The sequence below is a fragment of the Simochromis diagramma genome, unplaced genomic scaffold (assembly GCF_900408965.1).
Source record: "Simochromis diagramma unplaced genomic scaffold, fSimDia1.1 OVJJ01000733.1, whole genome shotgun sequence".
Classification (NCBI taxonomy): domain Eukaryota; kingdom Metazoa; phylum Chordata; class Actinopteri; order Cichliformes; family Cichlidae; genus Simochromis; species Simochromis diagramma.
The window spans coordinates 666,538-684,748 of record NW_024387501.1 but is presented as its reverse complement, the minus strand read 5'-3'; the positions used below and the strand labels follow the sequence as shown (position 1 = coordinate 684,748).

At 39.9% G+C, this 18,211-nt stretch overlaps 1 protein-coding gene and 1 long non-coding RNA gene across 8 annotated transcripts; one reads left to right on the top strand and one right to left on the bottom strand.

Moving 5' to 3' along the window:
- Window positions 1–3,411: 3,411 nt before the first annotated feature.
- On the bottom strand, window positions 3,412–4,971 carry LOC120725692. The gene is made up of 2 exons (XR_005694188.1): window positions 4,608–4,971; window positions 3,412–4,560 (listed from the first exon to the last, which is right to left on the bottom strand). It is a non-coding gene; the product is annotated as an uncharacterized LOC120725692 (long non-coding RNA).
- An 8-nt stretch (window positions 4,972–4,979) lies between these two features.
- LOC120725691 lies at window positions 4,980–17,867 on the top strand. Of its 7 annotated transcripts, none has more exons than XR_005694186.1 (3): window positions 4,980–16,292; window positions 16,409–16,512; window positions 16,617–17,867. XR_005694186.1 is itself a non-coding variant. In XM_040018668.1 (3 exons), exon 3 carries the CDS (start codon window positions 7,609–7,611, stop codon window positions 14,908–14,910), a length of 7,302 nt encoding a protein of 2,433 aa, XP_039874602.1. In that variant the 5' UTR covers window positions 4,980–5,111; window positions 6,343–6,370; window positions 6,800–7,608; the 3' UTR covers window positions 14,911–17,867. The 7 variants fall into 7 exon arrangements, 2 of the variants coding, with proteins under 2 accessions (XP_039874602.1, XP_039874601.1); XM_040018668.1 differs by having other exon boundaries at window positions 4,980–5,111; window positions 6,343–6,370; window positions 6,800–17,867; XR_005694185.1 differs by having other exon boundaries at window positions 4,980–16,009; window positions 16,176–17,867.
- Window positions 17,868–18,211: the final 344 nt, after the last annotated feature.

Sequence of the window (18,211 nt, the reverse complement as noted above, 5' to 3'; positions counted from 1 at the left end):
TTTTAGACTTCATAGGGATCAGTGGAAGGATGTAATTTACAGATCAATGTTTACAATTAAATGTAGCAATAAATAATAACATTAGTGTAAAAGTTTCCTGTTTTTACTCTGGGAAAATTACTGAGTAAAAACATCTGAAAGAGGAAAACTTAATAACGATATATTTAGGACACATAAGCACGTGTGCATATGCACCAGTTGTTGTATGATGAACTGGTCCTAATGGTATTCTTGGCCATGTTTTCACCTCCGACCCCCCTCCAGCACATTTTGCCCCTAATAGCTTATCCCCCTGTCGCCATCATTCCCATGATGCTTGACGCCTTTAGTCCTCGTTGCGCTCCTCTGTCTGCGACCAAGCAGCGCCTCATTGTGATGTTCTCGCGGCAGATGGGGGCCCATTCAACATCATCAGCTGGGGCTTCGGCCCACCAAGACATTAGTCATGCCTCCAGGCTACTAGCCACACAAGAGGGCTAATTGGAAACAGATCACACACGCTCACACTTGTGATCAGATTTACACGCAAAAATCACACACACAGACCAAGTAAACCTACGCGCAAATGTGCACACACAATATCCCGCACTTAATTACCCGAGCCCTCACTCTAATACAGTCTAACACAATGTGTCGCGCACTTGCACTCTCTGTCTTTCAGAGGCCCCTCCATCTCCCCAAAGGATGCACCTCAGGGTGAGAGGAAGGGGGTCAGTTTATTGTTTCTTATGAAGAGCATGTGAAACAAATGAGGGACTCCACAGACGGGTAATGAGAGAGGGTTTGAGGCATTGAAGGACAGAGAGAATGAGAATCCTTCACCTCTTTTACTGTGGCTTTTCCGCTCTCTGTATAAAGGATAGCTGTGTCCCCCGTACACATTGTGTGAAGTCAGCCCAGCGTGAATCCTTAATGACTAATAGCAGATTACACCCACAATCCCCAGTCTGGCTGCACATCAACTCTGTAGGTCCCACAATCAACTAAGGGCCTCTTAATTAGCTCATCAAAACATGACAGGTGGCTACACTTTAGACATGCAAAATTACACGTCCGGGCATGTCTATGAATGAGAACATCAGGATCATGGAAGTTTTGGACTAGATATAATTTGAAGTGTTTGGAAAAGGAATACTACATGTGTGCTGCCTGGACAGTTTTCTGGTCTTGCGGCTGACTTTACTAAAGAGAAAAAAATATAAGTGTTAGCCGCCACTTACTACTAGAAAAGCTTCATTGTGACTTGACATTGATTCAAGATCTCCAGAGGTTTACTGGTGGAGAGCACTGTCTTACATTATGGGTTCAAAATATCAAACTGCGTTGAAAGCTGCTGACTGTGAATGCCGTAGGATGTGACTGGCATTCATTTCATACACCGTAGAGCATTCAGTGAGCACTCATAATCAGTCTATGCTAGCCAAAAAAATATAAAACAATATGCTACCTACATCCTTACAGACACAAAAAGCTGTGCTAAGTAAAAGTTAGCCTGACAGTCATGAAAATAAAGAGAGGGGTGTGTTAAAATAAATAATAACACCTTCAGGAATGACACATAGTTATTTTTGAGGGACATGCTGGACACAGCGCAGCATTCCTGCTAGTTAAATCTGGACAACAAAAGCAGAGATTCATAGTCAGGTATTTGTACCAAGCATAGCATCTAGACATTAAATATATCTATAGTAAATGGTGTTGACGTACAAACATGCTGATTTTTTTTTTTTTTTTTGCCTTATTCTATCACCCAGAGAAAATTTTTGCCAAGTTTTGAAATGACAGGGCCATCATCTTTAGGATCAAGCCTTACAACCCATTAACAAAGCAATTTTATAAGCAGGACAGCATATCTCATGATGCAAAGAAGTACCACTACCAGGACATGGAACCATGAAATTAAAATTACGAGCATTTTTTCACTTCTGTTCAATACATTCACCACTTCAGGAATTAATATAGCAAATAATGTTGCAAAATTAAACTTTGGCGCCTTGCTCTGTGATAGATTGGTGACATGTTCAGAGTGTACCCTGCCTCTCAACAGTCAAAAATGAAAATGAATCACACTGCATGCAAGCTGCTGACCGCTTACAGTATCTTGAAGTAGCCAGAGACGGCTTTAACAAGCAGTGTTTAATACCTTCTCAGTCTTACTGACTTGTTAACAAATGCATTGTAAAAAGCAAGTTTTAGAGAAACTGTCCTCTTAGGACACATCTGACATGCTCCATTTAAATTGTTGTGTCCAGTATTATCATACTGCAAAAACAATCACAAAGGCAATGAGGAATAGCAGTAAAACCAGCAGGAAGAAACAGCAGGTAGCTTCAGCATCGAACGTGGAAATACATGTCTGAGAGTGCAAACACACATCTATGCAGTCATTTACAGTAGAAATACTGAAACCAGTGTGTGAATGAAGGGCAGTGCATGAAAGGCAAATATATATGTGAGAATATATGCAGGCTGTTGGGATGGAAACAACAAGGTTGAAGCCTGCTAGTTTGAGTCAAGGTGACTGAGTTTGTACATTTCCCACCACCACACACTGAAGAAATAGTGTCGAGGATGTCATTCAGTATCTGCCAATTAAATGATGCCCTGGAGCGTGCCTCGCTAACACAGCTAATTTGTGAATATTTAAAGATAGCAGCTTGGCGGCAGCCTTGGTAGTGGAGGTGGGTGGGCAGCTACTATACTGTAGTTGTTCTCTGTATCAGCCGACTCAGCAGCAGCAGAGCAGGGGCAGCTATGATGGACAGCAGCTTATTAGGGAAAGTCCAGAGCATGTTAGGTTTGCTCTGATGCCCCAAGGCTTTGTCAAGGAAGAAAACATTTCAGCCCACAGGGCAAACACACCCCCCTCCATTACTTATTTATCTATTCTCTCTGGATGATGTGCTGACAGCCAGGAGCAGTAGGGAGGTGCGATGAACAGGATATTGTTGTTTACAGCTGATTCTGTGACGAACTGCTCTACGGTCCACTGGGCTCACCTCTCACGCTGAAAATTGGGCAATGAATGACATTAAGGAGGCTGAAGCAGAAAGGAAGACGACAGACCACAGGCACACGCGTAAGAAAAGAGGCCGAGACACCAGAGCTGGTTGTCGAAACTGACAGGTGTCATGTCATCGCAGCAGAGCAAGGTAGAATTTGTCCTGAGGTTTCATACCTACATGTTGTGTGATTCATTAGTGTGAATGCTTGAAAAGCATTCACAGTATTGTTCTTCAAATCTTTATTATTATTATATCATATTCCGTACGTTTTTTGGCATCTATCTCCTTCAAAACCGTTCAACTTAGAAAAACCATTCAAATACCATTAGATTCCTATTCTTTTGGACATGACCGCTTCTATTTTTCTCATTTTTAACATTTATATTTTTAATTTTATTCAACTTTATTCAACAAAAATTTCCCATGTATTTCAATGGGGAGACCCTTCAAATTCTCATTCAACTTCCTCCTCTTTAAACTGTATCTACTTCCACATACATTGACATAGAGCCACCATTCAAACTTTAAAACGAAGACAAGACATTCAACTATTCAACTTGTATTTATCTTTTCAATATCTATTATACTTTTTCTTCAGTTCCAGTTTAAGTTTCATGATGTTTTTTCACCCGTTTCAGAGTTTATAATGGGTGTGTATTGGACGGAATGTTGGGGCTAGAGTGAGACAGCTCAACTGCTAGAGTGAGAGGAGCAAAAAAATTAATCTTAAAATCTTTTTTAAAACTGCTGCTGTGTCCACAGCGTTTGCTCTACAGGTATGATTTTACCCTCAAAACGTAGCCATCGCTGTCCTCTTTCATCCAATGTGTTTACTATTGTACTAGGTGTTATGGTTCTTTCATAAATGTCACCAATGCACAGCCTCCTCCCTCTAACTCTTCCATAGACTCTAATGTTAAATTGGCTCAGAAGGTTCGTTTGAAAATCAGAAGAGCATGGTGTCTTTACACTGTCACCACGTCCATATAATAAACTCCACAGGCATGAAAACTGAGAATTTGGTAGACTAGACATGGCTGCCACTCACGGTGAAAGAATTTTGTCAATACGACATGTACTTTTAATTTGGGAGCGATTTGTTTCGGCCTGACTTTTCTGTTCATTTTAAGCAGCAAAAGTGAGGTGCATGTCTGTGGACTGCTGCTGTGTCCACAGTGTATGCTCTACAGCCATCATTTTACCCTCAAAACGTCGCCATCGTTCTTCTCTTTCCAACACCGTGTCTTTCAAAGCTCACACTTTTAAATTTTGGGGCTGACGTTTCTGTTCATTTTAAGGAGCACACTTGAGGTGCATGTCTATGTGCCTGTGTATGGAGCCACTGGGTGCAGTCACTATAGCAACCAGGCTCACACCTGCCTGCTTAACGAGCTCTGTCTCTCACTCTGCCAAGGTTAAATCAAAAATGTGTGTTACATCTAAGCAGTTGTAGTAAGATTAACTTTTTCAATAGGTACAATAAGACAGATTTGACAGGGTTTTGCCACAGATTAATAGTTTGTCACTAGTTAATATAGGCTAACTGAATAGAGCCCTGAATTATTGCCCTGCTAAATTCAAGCTGATTGTATATTGGTGGACTTGTCTTCTGCACACAGGTTTTTCAGATCTGGGCAGTTGGAGTCAGTTGATGACTTCAAAATCATCCTTTCTGACTGGATAATTAAAGCTCTCAGCATCTATCGGTCTGTAGTGGATTTTCCCACCTCTTAACTAATCTAATCTCATTTAATGTCTCTGTTTATAGTCTGTATAGTTTATCTCCCCACGAATACACTCAAAGTAGTCTTAAAATAAAATCCATAAAACAGTTCAAGATGACATACTTTTTATTTGCTCATTTAATGCCAGTTGCCCTCTTTCCTGAGTATAAGCGAATGAGTGACATAAAGAGAAAAAGTACCAATTTGTATGCTGGTGAGTCTTGTGTATTTTTTTCTCTGTCTCTCTATGACAGAGAAATATATATGCTCATTATTGCTGTTCAAACTGATGGTCAAATTTCCAAGCACCACCTGAACGCCTCATCTGTTTTTAACCTATCACTGGACCAACTGTCGTCATTCCGCTTTGCTCTCTGCTGTGGTAAGTACAGTACACTCAGTACTGCAGTGTTTTATTTTTATGATGGAAAAAATACATGTTTGACATTTAAACTCACATATCAAGTCTTTTTAAAGTTCAACAGAGTTCAAAGAATAAAGAAAGCAAAAAAAGAATAACCTTTGCTACCATTTATATAGGTTTATGACTTTTGCTGTTAGCAGCAGTGCTAACGCTAGCTTCAATGCTAACGCTAGCTATAGTGCTAACACTAGCCTTAGCAGTTGTTAACTGACAAAAAGAATATTCCTGTGATATCCCTGTGATATTTATTGGCGGTCACTGAGACAAAAGTAACAAATGAGCTTTATTATTGCCATTGTGGCTCAGTTTTAACAGTAAGAGTACTTTATGACGTTTTGCTGTTAGCAGCAGTGCTAACGCTAGCAACAATGCTAATGCTAGCAACAATGCTAACGCTAGCTATAGTGCTAACACTAGCCTTAGCACTTGTTAACTGACAAAAATAATATTCTTGTGATATTTCATTGGCGGTCAGTGAGACAAAAGTAAGAAATGAGCTTTATTATTGCCATTGTGGCTCAGTTTTAACAGTAAGAGTGCTAGCGCTAGCAGCATTGCTAACACTAACTGAAGTGCTAATGCTAGCCGGAATGCTAGCGCTAGCAGCAATGCTAAGGCTAGTAACAGTCTAACAGTAGCCTTACATAAGTACTTAAATAAATACTTCAGTTAATTAGTTTGAATTATAAAATGGCTGCTGTATCAGCTGGTGTGCTATATTACTCTATAATTACCCTGCTGACTATAAGTTCAGTGTATCATGTCGTGTGGGCTTTGTTTTTTTGTTAGTCTGAGACAAAAGTAAGAAATGAGCTTTATTATTGCCATTGTGGCTCAGTTTTAACAGTAAGAGTGCTAGCGCTAGCAGCATTGCTAACGCTAGCTGCAATGCTAACGCTAGCTGCATTGCTAACACTAACTGAAGTGCTAATGCTAGCCGGAATGCTAGCGCTAGCAGCAATGCTAAGGCTAGTAACAGTCTAACAGTAGCCTTACATAAGTGGCAATACTTCAGTTAATTAGTTTGAATTGTAAAATGGCTGCTGTATCAGTTGGTGTGCTATATTACTCTATAATTACCCTGCTGACTAGAAGTTCAGTGTATCATGTTGTGTGGGCTTTGTATTTCTGTTAGTCTGATAACACTGTACAGACAACTAACGTATTATTTCTCGTCTTACACTTTCAGGAACTTGACTGACACTGTGCTTTGCCTGGTAGGTGTGCACATACTGTAAGAGAAGTAGACCAAAATAATAAAATAATCTGACTAATATAAGCTGTAAAGTGATGGGTTCAAACTTTGTGCTAGACCTTTTAAACACAATTTTATAATAAATACACATAAGTGCAGCTTAACAATTGGGCTAAAATATTTTTTTCGTACATTTTTGTAGTCACACTACATGTGATTAGTTAATGATTCACTCAATCATATTTGTATTTAAAAATATTATTGCTGAATTTAATTAAATATTTATTCTTTTAAAAAGTGCCCAATTATGCAACTTTTTGCACATGGCAGCCGACAACAGTTTAGCTTGAATATTTGTTTTGTCCTTTTTCAGTAGTCACAATTAGTTCATACAATTACCATGTTATATCATTTTAATAAAATAATTTTTTTTCTTGTTTTTTGTTCACAGTGTGCAGAAGAAGAACAAGGACCAGATCTCCAGTCTTCTCTCTCACATCCCAACCCCCCAACCCCTCTATCCTCTGTCCTGCTCCACCTGTTGTCTCTGCCTTCTTTCCATCTGTATTTCACTCTGTGGTTTGTGAGAAATTTTGCCAAACCAAGAATCTTATTGCGGTTTGATTTAAAGCCGTGTCTCTCCTGCTCTGTCTGTTCTCTCTGCTAAATTTTCTCTCTACCTGTTTTTCACTCTTGGCTTGCTGCTGAAAAACGCCAAGCCAATAAAGCAATAAAGAGTGCATATTTTGCCTCAACCTATGAACAAACTGAACAAACAAAGAAAAATCTGCGGTTTGATTTCCAAGCCGTGTCTCTCCTGCTCTGTCTGTTCTCTCTTCTAAATTTTCTCTCTACCTGTTTTTCACTCTTGGCTTGCTGCTGAAAAACGCCAAGCCATTAAAGCAATAAAGAGTGCATATATTGCCTCTACCTGAGAACAAACTGAACAAACAAAGAAAACTCTAATTCACGGTGTGATTGTGATTTCCCAGCCGTGTCTCTCCTGCTCTGTCTGTTCTCTCTTCTAAATTTTCTCTCTACCTGTTTTTCACTCTGGGCTTGCTGCTGAAAAATGCCAAGCCAATAAAGAGAGTGCATAATATTCTCTCGACTGAAGAACAAACTGTCAAACGAAAGACAACTGTTTAAGACAAATAAAAACTGAAATATAAAAACAAAGACAACATCTCCTGGTGTGTGCCACTCTTATCTTGTGAACATATTTTCTAAAGACTAAGAAACACTTGCAGGTGTGTGAAAATGCCAAAAAAGCAGAAAAAGTCACAAGCTGCAAAACAACGCTGGAAGAAGTTCCATGAGTTTCACAAAGTACCAACATGTGAACAAGCTGAGTTTGATTTTCCTCAGAGCTCTGCAGAAGACAGTGTGTCTACAAAGACCAATGCTGATGGTGTCAAACAGGCGGGTCAACATGTTCCTGCAACATTTGTACAACAGGTATCTTATGCTGATGCTGTAAAGAGTGGACTGCAGCATGAATTTAATGAACAACATGAGGTGTCATGTGACCCACAGGTGGGTTATGCTGATTTTTTGAAAAGAGGCTGTCACAGTGATGTGGCAGGACCATCTCATGCAGAAAGACTGAACCTTGAAAACCAGCCCTCTGTTATACATGTCTGTGCATCTCACAGCCAGGCTCATCCTAAATATGGAGACTCCAGAAACAAGCAGTGCACATGTAACTCACTCACATTTCTTGCATTCCTTCATGAGAATGAAAACATGACTACAGCTGACCTTAATCTGGTCTTGGATAAAGGTGATGTGATGTACAAAGAGGCCAAGAAAAGATTTCCTAAAAATATTCATTTGGCTACCGATGAGCTGCCAGACAAAGTTGATGCTCGCAGGTCTATGTATCATGTCGACATGACACAGCCTTCCCGGTATGGGACATTTGAAGAACCTCCAGAGGAGGCAGTAGATACCTTTCTGAGCTTAGAAGCAGGACTGAGCTGCCTGTTGTCAGATGTGCAGTATGCCTTATTGATTATGAGTGGATTGTGTATCGCAGTGTTCAGATCCACATCAGGCATATATGGTTTCTTTGACCCACACCCCAGAACAGCCAGTGGTCTTCCTCTAGCACTATGGTCACGTAATCGTGGTACGGCTGTGATGGTGAAATTCACACTCCTCAGTGACATGATTAAGAGGCTCCAGGATTCTTATGAAATGATGGAGATATCACCCTCTTGTACCTATGAACTGAAGCCTGTGCAGTTCTACAGTATGAGCACAGTCAACCTGAGTGATACTATCACAGACACAGTCTGCAGACCAACAGCTGCCACTGCTGTGGCACCTACTCACTCTGATACAACTGTTGATGAAGCAAACTCCTCTACTCCAAGGAGAAACACAACCACTGGTCTGACTGAGAACATCTTTTGTCAAATGTCCATTTACACGCCACTGGTGAAACAAAAAGAAGACCATATGACTCAGTTCACACCATATGAAGATCAGAATGAACCTCCTAATATACCAACTGAAGAACTATGCAGTGAATTAAATTTGCTTCCATCAAATGATGTTTTTTCATGCCAATCAAATGCTGCAATAAAAAATGTTGCTGCCTGTGATCTTTCTGATATAGTTTTACAAAAACTGAAAAAAGTTAATAAACAACAAAGGAACAAAATGAAAAGAAGATTAATGGCATCAGAGAAACCCAGAAATCAGAGAAAAGAAAACCAAAAAAGGAAAGAACGACAAAAGTATGCTTCAAATAAAGATTACAAAGAAAAGAAAAAATCTTGCACAAGCGAGACATATAAAAACAATCCTGAAGTCAGACAAAAACAACAACAGTATATGAAAAGACGTTACTGTGAGAATGAAGAATTCAGACAGAAACAACAACAGTATGTTAAAAGACGTTACTGTGAAAATGATGAATTCAGAAAGAAACAAAAACAATATGTTAAAAGACGCTACTGTGAGAACGATGAATTTAGACAAAAACAAAAAAACTATATAACTAAAAGGTATCAAGAAAACCCAGAATTCAGAGAGAGACAGAGATCTCGTGTGACTCAGCGTTATGCACATGACAATGCATTCAGAGTAAGACACAAACAACTGATGAAACAACTAATGCGAGACAGGTATCAAAGTAATCTTGCATTTAGGATTATGCACAACATGAGATGTGCAATGAAAATAAAAAGGAAATACAGATGGGTGAACAGACAAACCCAAGAGAGTGACAACAGTGTGATCAACGAGGCCATATCTGTGTTCAAATCACAAATCAAAGCTGGACCATCATACCCATGTACTGTCTGTTTCAAGGCTTCATTTCCAAACCAAGTACGACCCTGCAGAAGGTCAAAGTATGTCAAAAACCCACATGTGGTTGCAACATGTTTGACTGGAAAGTATGTTCATGTTTGTGATGAAAACTGCAGAAATGAGCAGTGCAATGTGCCCGATGAGAGAAAGAGAGAGTGGATTTGTCACACCTGCCACAATCATCTTAAAAATGGATCCATGCCAGCACTTGCTGTTGCCAATAAACTGAAGCTTGCTGATATTCCAGCTGAATTGTCTGATCTCAACATACTGGAGAGACATCTCATAGCCAAGTGCATACCATTTGCCAAGATCATTCCTCTTCCCAAAGGCAGACAAAGAGCAATTAGAGGAAATGTGGTCTGTGTCCCATCAGAGGTACAGGAAACTGTTGAAGCATTGCCTCGATTGAGAATTAATTCTCAGGTCATGAGAGTAAAACTGAAGAGACGCTTGTCTTACAAAGGTCATCAGCTGTTTCAGACTGTAAGCTGGTCTAAACTTGTGCAAGCACTGCATAAACTCAAGCAGATTCACCCACAGTATAAGGATGTGAGCATCAGAGATGATGCTGAGCTGTGTGATCCAACACTTCCTGATGAAGATGATGAGGACGAGGATGATGAAAACATGAATGAGGACGATTATGATGAGGCTGATTTAATGGAAATTGACAGCTGTGAGAAAAATGCACTGAGTGAAGAACAAAATAAAAATGAACAGGACATTGACATGTTACCCTGTGATGGTGAAGAATCACATGAACAGATGAGAGATGATTCAGAGCAAGAAGATGGACTGACTAATGGTGGTTTTGCACTCGAGTCCTGTTTGCAGCCCCCTGATGTGGCTGAGGAGATATTATGTTTCAGTGAAGGAATCTACTCTGTTGCTCCTGCAGAGAGAAACAATCCAATAAGTTTTTTCAAAACACCTAAACTGGAGGCCATGGCCTTCCCTGTGCAGTTTCCTACAGGCCAAAACACACTTGATGAAAGAAGGCTGATCAAAGTATCCCCCAGTGGGTATTTCAAATCAAGACTTTTCTGCATTGATGATCGTTTTGCCAAAGACACAAACTATTTGTTCTTTGCACAGTTTGTGACTGAAATACACTTGGCTACTTCCAGCATGACGATACAGTTAAGAAAGGCAAAGCCTCTGACCAGAGATGGGAGAAAAATAACCTCAGGCATGTTACAAGATAAACATGAGGTGGAGAAACTGGTGCGAAATAAAGACGCAGTGAGATTCATGCAGCCTCTGAGAGGAACCCCAGCCTATTGGGAGAAAACAACAAGAGATCTTTTTGCCATGATCAGACAGTTGGGAACTCCCACGTTCTTTTGCACATTTTCAGCTGCTGAAATGCGCTGGCCTGAAGTGATTGAGGCAATAACAAGGCAGCAAGGTGAACAAGTCAATTTTGAAGGACTCGACTGGTCGGCGAAGTGTGACATCCTGAGAAGCAATCCTGTCACAACAATGCGCATGTTTGACAAGAGAGTTGAAGCATTATTCAGAGATTTACTCTTATCTCCCGCAGAGCCACTTGGCAAAGTCATTGACTACTTTTACAGAGTTGAGTTTCAGCACAGAGGAAGCCCACACATACACTGTCTCCTGTGGGTAGAAGGTGCTCCTGTGTTTGAGGAGGATGATGATCAAACTGTTGTTGATTTTATAAACAAATACATCACAGCTCAGCTGCCTGATCCACATAAACAACCTGAACTGTACAAAAAAGTAACAGAAGTGCAAAAACACAGTAAGAACCACACAAAGACGTGCTTTAGGAGTTTAAGCTCCGGGTGCCGTTTTGGTTTTCCCAAACCACCCTGCAATGAGACAATGATCACAAGACCCAGTGAGGATGATGCACTGGAAGTAGAAACGGCAAAGAACAAGCTCAGACCACTGAACCAGCTGCTGAATGAGCCTGAAACTGCTTCCATGAGTTTAGAGCAGCTCTTGGCAAGATGCAAGTTGACACATGCAGAATATGAGAGATACCTGAATAAAATGAACATAAGGAGTACGATCATACTAAAGCGTGATCCAAAAGACTCTTGGATAAACGGCTATAATCCACATCTGCTTGAAGCCTGGAACAGTAATATCGACATAAGCTTTGTTTTAGATGCTTTCGGTGCTGCAAATTATTTAATGAAATATATATCAAAAAAAGAGGGCGGGCTATCTGAGTACCTGAAAACTGTCATTGAGAACTCCCATAAAGACAGTGTAAATGAGTGCGATGAAATGAGAGCCGTCATGCAGGCATATTCAAAGAAGCGAGAGATCAGTGCACAGGAGTGTGTTGCTCGTGCATGTGGTCTTCACATGAAGCAATGTTCACGTGCTGTAATATTCATACCAACTGATGATAATCCTGTGAAAATGAGTCGTCCCCTGTCAGTTCTGGACAACACAACACCTGAGTCTTCCAATGTTTGGATGACATCTTTGAATGACAAATACAAAGCCAGACCTGAAACACCAGAGTTTGAGGAGATGTGCATGGCAGACTTTGCTGCTACTTGCAGGATTGTCTATGGCCAACAGAAAAAAGGTAAAGATGTTTTGCCCCTTCTCAATGAGATGGGGTTTGTGCAAAGGCGCAAAAATAATAAGCCTGCTATCATCAGATTTCACCGCTGCTCACAAGAAAAACATCCAGAGCAATATTACGGAAGACTGCTTAAACTGTACCTTCCTCATCGTTCAGACCACGAACTGAAAACGCCATCGTTGCCAACCTATCAGGCTTTCTATGGTGCTGGCTGTGTACAGCTACCAGGTACTGACCGTCTTGAGTACGTGCAACACATTGTCAAAAGAAACAGAGAAAAATATGAGAAAAACAGTGAGGAGATCGAGAGCGCTGTTGAGGAATATGAGCAGAACAGAGGTGTGACTGACGAATGGTGTAATCTGGCACCTGAATCAGATCTCGTAAGGTTGCCACTTGTTGAACAAGAAAGAGAGCGAGACAATGAAAATGAACAGGAAGATGTGCCCGACTACAGCCGTCAGGCTGATGCTTCAACAGAAGTCAGAGCCATCAGGGAACCCCCTGCTATTGATCCCACATTGTTACGTCAGATGTTTCAAAATCTGAATAAGAAGCAAGCCTGCATATTTTATGCAGTTAGAGACTGGTGCATTAAAAGAGTCTGTGCTCTAAATCCAGAGCAGTTTTTCTTTTATATTAATGGTGGTGCAGGAACAGGAAAATCACATCTAATCAAATGCATCTACTCAGAAGCATCTAAGATACTGAGCAAAGTGCCCAGATATGCAGACGACGTTGACATATCAAAACCCACCGTCCTGTTAACTGCTTTCACTGGGACTGCAGCATTTAACATTTCTGGAACAACACTGCATTCTCTTCTCAAGCTCCCTAGAAGCTTAAAACCTCCCATTCAGGGACTTGGCAATCAGCTGGATGAAGTCAGATCAGAACTTATGAATGCTGAAATAATCGTCATTGACGAAGTGTCTATGGTGTCAAGACATCTGTTTGCATATGTAGATGCAAGACTCAAACAGATCAAAGGGACTCGGAGACCCTTTGGAGGCATGTCAGTCATTGCTGTTGGAGACTTCTATCAGCTACCCCCAGTGCGACAGTCTAAACCTCTCTGTGTGCACGACCCGTCCGAGATCGACCTGTGGCGGGAGCATTTTCAGATGATCACTCTGACTGAGATTATGCGTCAGAAAGATGATGTTGTCTTTGCTGAGATGCTGAACAGAATTCGTGTAAAAGGAAAGTTGGATGAGCTTTGCGAAGCAGATAGAAATTTGTTGTTACAGGCCATAACTGAACCAGCCCATTGTCCGACTGATGCGTTGCACATTTTTGCAACTAATAAAGAAGTGGATGCACACAACTCTGCAACACTGGCTCTGCTCCATACTCATATCATTGACATCCATGCAGATGATTTTAGAAAGGATCCTAGAACTGGCAGAATGGCACTTCAAGACAGACCATTGAAAGGAGGTAAAAACGAGTTACCAGACACACTGAAAGTTGCAGAAGGAGCTCGTGTCATGCTCACCAGAAACATTGACATACAAAATGGTTTGGTTAATGGAGCTTTTGGAAAACTACTTAGAGTAGTTTACTCTGAAAATGACCAACACATCATCAAGCTTGGACTTAAAATGGATAATGAGACATCTGGAAAGAATAACCGCACACCAGCAGACGACATGGTGTACATTGAGAGAGCAGAGGAGAATCTGAAGCAGAAAGGAGTGGTACGAAGACAGTTCCCAGTGAAGCTGGCCTTTGCATGTACAATACATAAGGTACAGGGTATGACAACCACATCAGCTGTTGTCTCTCTTAAGAGCATTTTTGAGCCCGGCATGGCCTACGTAGCTGTCAGTAGAGTGACGTCTCTCAGTGGACTGTATCTTCTTGATATGGAGGAGAAAAAAATATTCACCAACCCAGAAATCACTGCAGCGCTTGAGAACATGAGACAAGCCAACCTTGATGACATGATGCCTCTTCTACACGTGAGACAAACACTGAGCAGGTCAGAGGTTTTCACCATTGTTCATCATAATACAGAGGGACTGCCAGCTCACATTAATGACATCAAGAGTCACCATGAATTGTGTCTAGCAGATGTTTTGTGCCTAACAGAAACACACCTGCGGGGCTCTTTTGTCGCAGAGAGTCTCCACTTGGAAAATTACAATTTGTTCAAACGCAACAGACACCTGTCCTACACAAACTTTCCCCAGATGGCAAACAGAAGTGGTGGTGGAGTTGCTGTTTATGTGAAAAGTGACATTCAAGTGCATGAAAAACAGTACATTCATAATGTAACTGACCTTGAATTTCTGGCTTTAAAGGTTGAAGCACCAGTCAGTGCTCTGATTGCAGTTGTGTACAGACCTCCAGGCTACACTCTGAGGCCATTCCTGAAAAACCTGGTAAGCCTATTAGACTCATTGGAGATCATGGACTGTCATCCCATCATAGTTTGTGGTGATTTTAATGAGAATGTTTTATCCAGTGCAAACAAACCAATCCTGGAGCTGTTTGAGTCTAGGGGATACGCACAGGTCATCACTGCCCCTACCACAGAGAAGAACACACTGCTTGACCTTATTTTCATTTCTCAGCCAGATCGATGTCTCCATTCTGGAGTCATGAAGACATACCATAGTTACCATGACCCTGTATACTGTGTATTGTCCTGTGATGATTCATGATCTAGATCTTTGAATACAGTAAGTAATTTCTATATTTTTGAATGACTTAAGAAAGTAGAGCGATATTTAAAAGTTGACGCCCTGCATTGCAGTATAATGTTTGAATTGTTTACATAAAATACAATTACATGAATTAAGTAATGATATCAGTAAAAGATGACAATTTTATTTATTACAGAAAATCTAAAATTCACTAACAGTAACCTATAAATGTCAGAAAAATCAAATATAGCAGTTTAAAATGAACAGTGTAGGCATATCCTCTCTGCAGCCAGGCTTCAACATCCTGCCAGGCTGCCCCAGTCTCACTGTGGCTGGGAGGGAGGGAGGGTGGACCAGAGGATTGCCCACACAACACATAAATGTTCAACAGCTTCTTCATTGTTTCTGAGAGAACAATAATGACTAAAGGTTGCTTTTTAAAAAAACAAACAAACAAACAAACCTAATTACAGCAATAATGACAGTTAAGCCACTTTATGTGTGCCTCTATTTTGAAATACTATTTACAAAAATGTTATTATTTTGGTTTGTTATAAACTTTAAACTTTTTCAAAAGTATACGATTATATTTTTGGACAAATTTTTCTATGAAACATAAATTTTTATGAGCTTTTATCATGTTTCGGCCAGTGCATTTATTAGGGTGGGTCTGGGTTGATAACTGCACATTTCTGGCCAGAAATGTTTCAGCAGCGTTACATATGTAGTACATATGTTACACTTGCTTTCTGTTACCAGCTGATACCCTACATTTGTATAGACATTGGATGGTGTGAGGTTGGGGAGTTGAGTGGGAGGGGGGGGGGGGTACGGTGGGAGTTGAGGGGGGGGGGGTTCCTTTCCTGTTAGGTTTCCTTTTTTTTTTTTTTTTTTTTTTTTTAAGAGAGACACAGTCCTCCTGTGTCTTCTCCAAGCTTCACATGTAAAATCCAACAGTGTGAAGCACATAGCAGCCAGAAACTGTAATGCCACAGATCAGAGAAACTTCATCATCACCATCTTCATCGCCATACGATCAGAGCGTGAGACTTCACATCTGGAGCACAGGAGAGATTCTGTGATAAGTCCTCCTTCTAGCTTGTCCCACAAGCAGTCGGTGAGATTTACTAACAACAAAAAGGGTTAATGACATTATTTCCATGAAAACATGTATTCATTCTTTGTAAAGTGTTTAAATTGTGTTTTCACTTGACCTTAGGAGTGTTAGAGTGTATTGTAATGTCTGTACTCAGGTGTTTCCCTCTGTGATCCATCCCCTTCAGAGCTGAGACACTCAGGACTGAACAGACTGCACAGTTTCTGTGACTGAGCCTCCAAAACACCTTCTTTGAAACCACTCATGATAGAAGGGCTTCATATTTGCAGCAGCACTACTACAGGTATTCAGTTTATTACAGGATGTGTTTGTTTCTTAGGACCAGCTCTGAGTGCACACTACCTAACATATACACCTTTCTGTTCATTACAAACCAACTACTCTGGATCATATGGCCAGTTGGCAGGAATGTTGCTGCAGGAAAACATCCCTGGAGATCACCATCATTGTCAGACTGACTGTGCCTCCTCTGTGCAGTGTCAAGATCCTCCCTAAATGAGTGTGTAAGTTAACATTTTCATTATTTTATTCCCTTTGACAAGACAAGTATCACTGATATTTACATTTACAACTACATATGTTGCTGTTTTCTGCTCTTCTTTTAAAGTCCTCAGCTATCCTGCTTCTGTGCTGCTTGCCACACATCAAACACTGGCCGGATGACAGGGAGGATCCACTCTGAAGTCACTGGACATGATGAGGATCATATGGGACTTCATAGTTTCACAGAAACGTTGTGCTCTGTGATTACAGGTTTTAAATGGACATAATGACTGCCTCTCTCTGATCAACAGGCTAAAGGATTGTTTTCATTGTTAGTGCTCTGTACAATGTATGCTTATTTAATATTTCATCACAGAGCAAACCTTTATTTATTTAACATATTTTTATTTTGTTCTAATGTTGAATTAACTGTGGGGATTTTTTTTAAGTGGGCACTCGGGATGTCATATGACCAGAAATGTGGTAACTGGAATTCAACAGTATGGAAGAAAAAATCTGCTAAGAACAAAACACACACAAAACCCCCCAAGAAAATTCAAATTCATTCCATGTAATCCAATCTAAAACATTTTAAACTGCTGAACAGCAACACAAACAGCGTTAAAAAACAGTGTTAACAGAATGATTATGATGATCTTGTACCAAAGTTTCAGGTCACATGGCACACCTAGTGTGTAGTGTGGGGTATCAGCTGGTAAGTATAGGTTTTTTTTTCATATTTGTGTCCTTAGAGTTCAGATAGATAAAGCCTTGTGTATAATAATTAGTCATAACCACAACTCAAAGTCAGGGACTAACTAATTTTGGGACTTTGTGTCTGAGCCCAGGTTAAAACAATGTGTAAAAAAGCATTTAGTGGCATGGCTGAACAATGCTGTATTGATACTTATTTATCCATGTTCACAAAAAGGACTAATGTGTTTATTTGATTATTTGCATGTGTTCAACTGTGTCACCACCTTAGGCTTTCATTTGAGTTTACTCAAAAATCTCTATACAGTTCTCTTTTACCACTGTGTGGACTCTGTTTACATTAAAACATAAAGAAGAATGAGTAATAAAAAGATGTGTAGACAGATTAAGTAGACCGATAGAAACAGCTGTTCAGCCATGTTCTAAGAAACCAACACAATTTAAAGGTTCAGGATTGTGGTTTTAAAAGTTGAATTTTCATGTATTTCATATGTTGCTTATTATTTTTTATTTAGTTATTTAATTTAGTTATTTTTATTTATTCTACTAGTCCTTTTCAGAAAGAAGCTGTAAAATATGACTTAAGATTTTTATGTTATTTTCTATGACATACAAAACAAATTGATGTATGTAATACTATTAAACATGATATACACATGTGTATATGTCTGAAAAACATTATGCTGTATATTAAAGTTTGTATTTTCTCCAGAATGTTTGTTCATCTTTTAAGTTCATTTCAATTAGAAGAATATGAACTTTTAATATTCATTCAGAGGTTTTCTGACTCTAAATTTTCTTTTGTCATTACTCATCTTTTTATTATTTACATTTTAAACATGTTTAGCTTTTTTCCAACTTCTTCTGTGTGAACATCAGCTTTCAAAAGTTCTGCACTTTTGTTTTCAGGTGAAAATTTCTGTATTTTCCAGCTCATTCAGAATTTTTAACTTAACATTCAGCAATTAATTCATTTCAGTGCATACATTCAGATTCAAGCATTCA

Excerpts from the sequence above, each read along its gene's own strand:
- LOC120725691 (XM_040018668.1), top strand. The coding sequence starts at position 7,609 with ATGCCAAAAAAGCAGAAAAAGTCACAAGCTGCAAAACAACGCTGGAAG.